We start from the raw sequence: 8,755 nt of genomic DNA, 5'->3' as shown, positions 1-8,755 counted from the left end.
GTGAGTAACTACTTCGGCTGATCACAACATGTGTGATGGTGTGAGAGATATGTGTTCGTTGCCTTGTACATAAGTGTTGCCGCTTGCTGTGTTTTGTTGTTGCAATTATTTACTAACAGCATAGTGATGCTAATATTCGCCACAATATTAATACAAGGAAAAATAGCAGCTCTGGCTGACATATTGAATAAATATTCAGTGGGTGTTGCGGAAAGGGCGGTTATCACCTGATAGTTGATGAAATTTCGCAGTATAGACTATCGACTTTTTGACTTGTGTTACTTCAAACTTCGACTTTATCCAAGTGGATACAGGTTATTGTGTGTCGAAAACTGCTTTCCGTGCCGGCTTTAACAACTTCATTTCTTAATGATAATAAAGGAGGGACAACTGATTACATATCTAGTTGGCGGATGGATCGAGTTGAAAAGAGAGGGCCTTTGGCGAAAGATTTTGAGGAAGAAAGAGGACACAAATTTAAGCTTCCCGATCACTGTACGATCTTACAAACGGAAGGAAGTACAACGCAATCAAAGATTTTGTGCATCGGGTGCTATCCGGTCCGACAGGTTACAGAACTTGGCATCTACTTAGACAGCCAAGCGGCTATGGAAGCCGTGAGTTCAATTGTTATGCCAAATATATAAAAATTAGAATCATCCGATTTCCGTGCCATAGAAGTATCTTAGCATGGTTGGTTGGTTGCTTTGTTTTGGTTTTACAAACGACACGAGCACCGCTTTATGAAAAATCAAGGGGTTATCAAGCGTAACCGTTACAAAAGGCTGCCTACGCAATTCAACCCAATTTTTAAGCTCATCTACCAGTAACAAACCCTGTTTATTGAGCAGGCAAGACTCCGGCGACCCCAAATTTTTCAAAGAGAAGGGAATTTGATTACTAGTGGTCATATCGTTCACTGTATGATCGAGCTAGTGAATTAGTGGCGCTAAGTACCACCATCATTAATAAAACTCCCCAAAACATTTGGGTTCTCTTTATAGCTACAAGAAGAAGAATAAGAAGAATTAGTCGGAGTATCTTGCAACGCCATAAAACTGCAGCTGTATATAACTGCTCTGACTTTAAAATCTAATGCATACTAGAGCTAGACATCCTTTGAGAACCCATGTAACTTTTCTGTATTCTATTTAAACGAAACCCGATGGAGATAGCTGTATACAATTTGGAGCTCCATTGGTCATCTATAGTCTGCTTCCGCACAGATGAGCCTTGAACCAGCTTGACAAGTTCTGGGTAGCCATTGACTTTGCAGGGTTGAGATTCTTTTCGCCTGAAGTGAATAGTACTCGGTTAGCTGAGATTATTGAATTCACCAAAGCTTATTTACGATCAATGCGCTCTTTGTCATTATACCGGAAGTATTTTCTGCATGGATGAGGTCGAATCAACGAGTCCGTACTTACCACACGGTCCACCTTTTTTTACCGGAACTCAAATATTTCGGTCTTTGCCACTAAGATCTTCGGATTCCTTGTCCTATCGTTTCCCTTCTGGTATATCTTCTACTCAAGCTATCCTAACATAATGTGTAGCCTTTAGAAGTTTTATTGCATTATGTTTAAGAAAGATTCATTTGGGCAGAATGAACATTGGATTTCTATTTTACCCAGATACCTCTCCAACGAGGGCTTTTCTTTGGCTATGTAGCCAAAATTTGGGTACGTACAAAAATCAAAGCTTCAAAGTCGTCTATTTTTCTTAATAAAGTTTATTTTTTAGAGCCAGCCTCAAAGAAATTTCATTTTGTTTAATAAAAAACAGGAGCAGCAGCATAGTGAGCAGTTAGTGGAGCAGCCAATGGGGAAGCGGCAGTGTAATGCGCTACAACTGGAACAGCTACTGGAGCAGCAGCAAGAACTGGAGCAGCACCGATACCATTATAGTTTCTCGCAATCACTTGACTACTGGTGGCGGTCACATAAGGAGCAGGAGCAGCAACAACAGCAGCGGGGGCAGCATACGCGAAAGGCGCGGCAGAAAATGGAGCAGCAGCTAGGATGCCGGGCTTAGCAGCGGCGCAAGCAATAAGTGCAAATAAAACTATGACCTGGAAGAATATGAAAAAAGTAAAATTGTATTAAATACAGAGATCTAAGCGAAAATGTAAAATAGCTCTATTTATTATCGATTCTTTGATCTATGAAACTTACGAGTTTAAACATTTTGAATAGCTTGGTTTGTTAGTGTTTGATTACGGCTTAATCAATGGCTGAAAAGTGTTTACTAACAATCACCAAAATAAGTTTTATTTATACAGCCATAGCTACCATAAAGAGCAGACGATTCCTACATCAATTTGTTAAACGAAAATCCTATAGACTATGACCATATACGACTGTGAGGGTATGAATGCTTTATGAATATCAATGCCAGCTAAAGATATACGCCGCATATAACGTTGCCGCCGTAGATTTTTGTCATTATCCGTAAGCTACCGCCGAGTGTGGCAAATATTGGTGCGACGGTGGCGGCGTTTGGCGCGTTTTTACATTTTGTACTTTCTTAAAGCTGTAAGTATTGTTCATGTCGAAAATTGGCGCGATTTGATTGAAGGAGGTATCTTGGGCCTATTAGTGCACACGGTGTGGGAGATCTTGTCTTACACGAATACTTGTCACGGAAAAAGGGGGGAAGTGCGTGGCTGAGAATGGTGCTCGGGATTGCTCCTCATTAAACTTCGGAGATCGTAGCTATTAAAAACAACCGTAAAAGCTGTAGGCATCTTTGGCGCGAGCAACGATGGAATTTAGTTTGGCTTTCTGGTCAGCATTAGTGCATCGTTAAAACTGTTAATGACTTTGAAGAGACTGAGGTGTTTTTAAACGCGACCGTAAGTCGCCTTTGGGCATGAATAGCAAGGAACCACAAATCTTTAAAGAAATCGCGTCGGGCGTGACGGGAACAAGGGTGCGTTCAGAACTTTCTAAGACACATATGGACAAGTGTTTGAACATTTTAAGTATACGAATTATTTTTGTGCAGATGCAGCAGTACCTGCCTTTAGGCCTGAAGTTAGGTTCGTCGACAATTATTGAATGATCGTAGAGTAATTAAGTGGCGTTCCATTGATTTTTTTTTAAATTAGAAAAGCTAATTTTTTATGGTATATACCCCGCCGGACCAACAAACCTACATGTCGGCGTACGCCGTCGCGCCGCTCCGCCGATATACCATGCACCTTACGCCGCCGTCGCCGATCGGCGTAAGCTTCGTTTATACCTTTCATACGAGTTTGATAACAACTTTTTGAACTATACAAGGGTTAAGCTTATTTATTGCACAAATCTCAATTATTATGCATATCGTGGTCTCATTTTTATTGCACTGTACTACATGAATTATATAGCGCAGCTATTTTTGGTAGTTTTCAATCATCTGAAGGTCAATTGAAGACTGGCAATGTACCGTAAAAAATATATTGCAACGAAATGTTTGTATTCCTGTTGAGGAGTTATTTGTCATTGAATTATTATACGAAGGTCAATATCGATGCATTATTTAAGATAATTACAATCAGTTTTTCTGCGAATCAATTAGTTACTATAAAAGGCTAATGAGGTGAAGACAGCGACACCAAATCGTTACCAACAGTCTTTTAATAAAAAACTAAGTGAATATAAGTTCTTCAAATAAAAAATGTTCAAATACGTAAGATATAAACTAAAAAAAAAAAAATTATATAAAAAATTCCCTAAATACAGATTTCACTTAAATAAATATTTTCTTTACTTGAAACAGGCCATAGTTCTCTTCGCCCTCATTGCTTGCGCCGCTGCCAAACCCGGCGTGCTTACTCCATTCGCTGCCGCACCTTTGACTTATGCTGCCCCCGCTGCTGTTGTTGCTGCTCCGGCTCCTTATGTGACCGCTACCAGTAGTCAAGTGATCGCGAGAAACTATAATGGCATCGGTGCTGCTCCCGTCGTAGCTGCTGCTCCCCTAGCCGCTCCAGTTGTTGCACATTATGCTGCTGCTGCTCCGTTTTCGGCTCCATTAGTTGCAGCGCATTATGCCACTCCAGTATTTGGGTGAATCTTGTTGATCAATGTGAATGAATAAAACGGGACTAAGTAGAACTAAGTCGCTTTTTTATTTTTACAAATGCTGTTTCCCTCAAATGACTCCAAAACTTTTGCTTTAAATTTGATACATTAGTAACTTATGATGTCTTTTTTAGCGTAAAGTAGAACGGCGAACGGATCTATTCGAGACGATTCGAAGGGATTTATGGGGTTGATAAGCGCAAGTCAAAGCTTCCGCAATCTATAACCGGATCTATATCCGCAAAGGACCATCAACATTGATAACACTCCCCAAATCTTCCGTGAGTGCCTGTATCGCTACAACAACAAGATAGGCATAATAATTATCATCGAAGTTACTATTCCACGAGGTTAGCCCCTTCCACACCACTCTCGATCGAGCTCACAGGCTTAATTGCCTTTCCTCTGTAGAAGAAGATGTTATCTAACTGTAGTAGCGCTAGATAGCTTCCCACCTAAAGCGTAGTTAGTCGCTTCGATTTTCTCTTGAAAACACTGTAACGATCGGGCTGATTCAACTTGTAGCTTATAACAAGCCCTTGACAGGACTAATACCAACCAACCGATATACGAACACATGCATCTTGGTAAAACTCGCCATATCCAGTGCAATCCACTAGCCCAGCACCCCTTAGAAAAGTTTCGGATTGACTAGCATCTCTTAAAGCAAGTGCGCTGCCCATGGTAACGGGTTGCGGTTCTATAGCATTACAAGGAAAATGGGACTTTCTAGCCTTATATTCAATATTGACTTTTCAAGACAGCTTATTGTTTATTTAAATTCTTAGATATTTAACCCTATCAGGAAGAAGCAGCGGTACTCCTCCTATCGCAGGGCGTCTGAAATCAGACATTTTATATCTTCTAGTACCGTTTTTTTAGGGTTGGCAGCCAATCCACAATATCGGCCCCTGTTCACCGTTACAGGACATTGCGCATGGTGTCTGAAAATTCACCGCGGACCAGGATTGACAGGTCATCGTCATATACAAGCACTGGTCGCCAAATGGCTTTGAGGTCTACCAGCAGCTCGTTTCTTACTACGAATAGGGGTTGACGAGAGAAAACACAAACAGTAGTACGATAGTGTTCACATCATACTGCACTGCGACAATTATTTTGTAAAAAAGTTTGTTGATGACTTCAATCAGAGACCACTCAATTCCTTAAACAACAAGGCCTCTTTCGGTAGCGCCAGGCAGAACATTGTTCTCCATGTTTAGAAATAAACTCGAATTCATAGTTCAACGTACCAACGTTTTTAGGACAAACGAAGTGAGACTCTTTACAAAATAAGCGAGGCATCTAACCAGCCTTAAGAAAGATTGAGGCTTTGACCACGTTTAAACATGTCGAAATGTCATTTAAGGCAGTTGGTATGAATAATAACCTACCAGCAGCAGGAAATCTCAAAGACTTTAAAGTTACGCCGAAAAAATGCCTTTTGGTTTTGTAGGGCTGGAAAGAAACTATGCCCACACAAGCAGGCTTTCCTTAAAGGGATGAGCGGCTTACGTACACAGCCAACAATCGCAACCGTTACATCAGGTGAATTATCAGTGACTTATCGTCAAGTTACCATTCACGCCCCTCAAGTAGCCTAAAGCACAGGATACCTTTACAGAATTTGTCAGAGCTTGCAAATTCGTTGCAGCCCTTCATTTTTCCTTACAAGTTTTACTAATAAGCTTACTTGGCGTTCCTCATTCTGATTTCTATGTCACTAGCCCCACCCGGGAGAGCTGACAGTACAAATGGAGCTTACTTCTCCTGCCTCGTTTGAACAGCTGTCTATTGTAAGCTTTATGTTCGTCGAGAAGTTCAGATCATCACCTGATCTTACGTCACGTTTGGTTTCAAAATTCTTGGTAAGGTGATTCCCAATTACATCGAACCTGTTGGTGATGCACAGCGTCATTCGACATAACTAAATACAGATTAGACTGGGTCGATTTATTAACCGATATCGCGCCATCCTATCGAAAAATCTATGGCGCGATATCGGTTCACTTTCGTCCATACAAATCGACCCACCCTAATACAGATATAAAAATATCGTGAATATTTTGTGGACAGTGAAAGTTTAAGTCCCCTTCTACATAAAACCCAATTAAATAATTTTCGATAGGCTCAGTCTTTCGTTCAATATTTTAGATGTAACTTTAAATGCTTTTGCCAACTCTATACATCCGTCTTTGAGCAGCACGACGGGTATTCTATCATAGAGCTCGTCATTCGTAACAAAGGGAGATTTACTGGTTGATTATATCACGCAACTGAGTATAAAATACCAAAAATACCTTCGGTTAGAAAACTTTTCTTGTTTCCGTATGGCTTATATCTGGTGGTCTCAGAGGACTCCATCACGCCTTTAATTGGTGTCTCCGATCTGAATGATGAACTAAAGAAATAAATAGAACAACTCGTACAGCTTGTTTGTATTGAATTTTTTATTCAAATGCAAGAAAAAATCATGAATTCTACATATTAATTAAGTATTCGTTAGGTCTGGTGCCAGCAAAGAATTTCAAGTTTGAAATGAAATCAAAAAGCGGTGCATAATATTAAAGCTTAAGTGGTTGTGTGAGTATCTTGCAAGTGTAAACTGGCAATCCTGACACATCAAGCCTAGTACAAAAACAAAGACAGCAAAAAAAGGAAATGCAGATAAGAGTGCACATAAAGCTGCCGCAGCTCCATGATTACATAAAACAAACTCATCAACTCAGTAGCGCGTATCCTGGCAATCCGCACTTGAACTGCAAACATACATCAACATTTTCACACATACACGCACAAACACACTCATACATACAATGTCATTGCGCATATAAGCGTTAACACATCATCTCCATAACGCCGTCGGCAATGCGGTAGCATAGCAATGACTGTACCCATAAGCTGGATAATAACCGTAACCGTAACTATATGTTGTTGTTGTAGCAGGATAATAATAAGAATGATATGCAGCAAAGCTGGTGGTTGTGGTTGGAACATAGCTTGCGGGTACACATCCGCCAACAGGCACGTACCAGCGATTGTAGTTGTGCGCGACCACTTGATGACTATGCGGCGTGACGACGGCTATTATACCAACGGTATAAGTGGGTGATGTGCTGGCCGGTATAATGGCGGCAGCATTAGTCACAGAGGTGCTAATGGAATGCAAGCAAATGCAGCAGCAAAACAGGAAAATGAGCTGTGGACGAGATGTATGTAGAAAACAAATAAAAATGTTTAAGAAAAGTAGAATGCAAAAAATGAAATGTTGAGAATTGAATTGCGGAAAATTGAGTAATGCATATACATTAGAGTGGTTAAGAGAGACAGCGCTGAAGACTAGCGAAGAACCACTCTTGCCAATAAATACTACTTTGAACTAGGTAAGCAAATGAAAGGTAAACTTCTCTCTCGGCAAACGAAAATCATGATCTACAAGTCACAAACGTACGCATACTGCTATATGGTGCAGAAGCATAGACCATGACAAAATCAGATGAAGCGGCTCAGGCAGTATTCGAGAGAAAAGTTCTTCGAAAGACTTATAGACCTCTACGGTGACGGTGAGTACCGAAGAAGATTTAATGTCGAGCTTTACGCAGACATCAACATAGCCCAACGAATTAAAACGCAGCGGCTACGCTGGCTAGGTCATATTATGCTAGTGAAAGCTGACGCCCCGGCTAAGAAAGTATTTTTTTTTTTATCGGAAACCGCCTGTGGAAACAGAGGAAGAGGGCGACCCCCACTCCGCTGCAAGAACCAGGTCAAAAACGATTTAAATTTCCTTGGTGTGACCAATAGGTGCTAGTTAGCAGAGCGAAGAACGACTGGCGCGCCTTGTTGGACAGCCATAGCCTTTTAAACGGTCAAGTGCCAATTAAGTAAGGTTAAAAGACAGAAGAATTAGAGCCGAGTTAATGCTTGAATATGTTTGAAGAAGGTTAATATATATATATATATATTATGTTGGTGGCAACCGTGGTGTGATGGTAGCGTGCTTCGCCTACCACACCGGATGCCCTGGGTTCAAACCCCGGGCAAAGCAACATCAAAATTTTTAGAAATAAGGTTTTTCAATTAGAAGAAAATTTTTCTAAGCGGGGTCGCCCCTCGGCAGTGTTTGGCAAGCGCTCCGGGTGTATTTCTGCCATGAAAAGCTCTCAGTGAAAACTCATCTGCCTTGCAGATGCCGTTCGGAGTCGGCATAAAATCATGTAGGTCCCATCCGGCCAATTTGTAGGGAAAATCAAGAGGAACACGACGCAAACTGAAAGAGAAGCTCGGCCTTAGATCTCTTCGGAGGTTATCGCGCCTTACATTTATTTTTATTTTTTTATTATGTCTTGAAATCGTGGGTTGTACAATGAATAGCTTGAAATCTTGACAACCCTCCTCAAAGAGTTCTGAAATAATCCAGAGAGAGTCCCGAAATGTTTTCAAAATAGTCCCGAAATGATTCTGAACACAATGCTGGAATAATCCAGCCAAGCCATTATTCGAAAATATCCTGAAATTATTCCAAAACACTATCAAAAGATCAACTTGAAATAATCGCAAAAATTTTCCGAGTTGAACACGTACTGTTCCCATGATACTCGCAAAATTACCCGAAAGGCCCGCGGAATCGTGAAAAAATTATGCCACAGAAAATTTGGAAACTGTATGTAAGTAAAAATAAATTTGAA

At 40.7% G+C, this 8,755-nt stretch overlaps 1 protein-coding gene across 1 annotated transcript; it reads left to right on the top strand.

The window, feature by feature from the left end:
* Nucleotides 1–3,660: 3,660 nt before the first annotated feature.
* On the top strand, nt 3,661–4,056 carry LOC137254405 (cuticle protein 10.6-like). Its single transcript, XM_067792036.1, has 2 exons — nt 3,661–3,672; nt 3,763–4,056. The coding sequence occupies exons 1-2, from the start codon at nt 3,661–3,663 to the stop codon at nt 4,054–4,056; spliced, it is 306 nt and encodes a 101-aa protein (XP_067648137.1).
* The last annotated feature ends 4,699 nt before the right edge of the window (nt 4,057–8,755 follow it).

The sequence above is a fragment of the Eurosta solidaginis genome, chromosome 5 (assembly GCF_040869045.1).
Source record: "Eurosta solidaginis isolate ZX-2024a chromosome 5, ASM4086904v1, whole genome shotgun sequence".
Lineage (NCBI taxonomy): Eukaryota > Metazoa > Arthropoda > Insecta > Diptera > Tephritidae > Eurosta > Eurosta solidaginis.
Note: the sequence above shows the minus strand (reverse complement) of the source record. Positions and strands in the feature narration are given on the sequence as shown.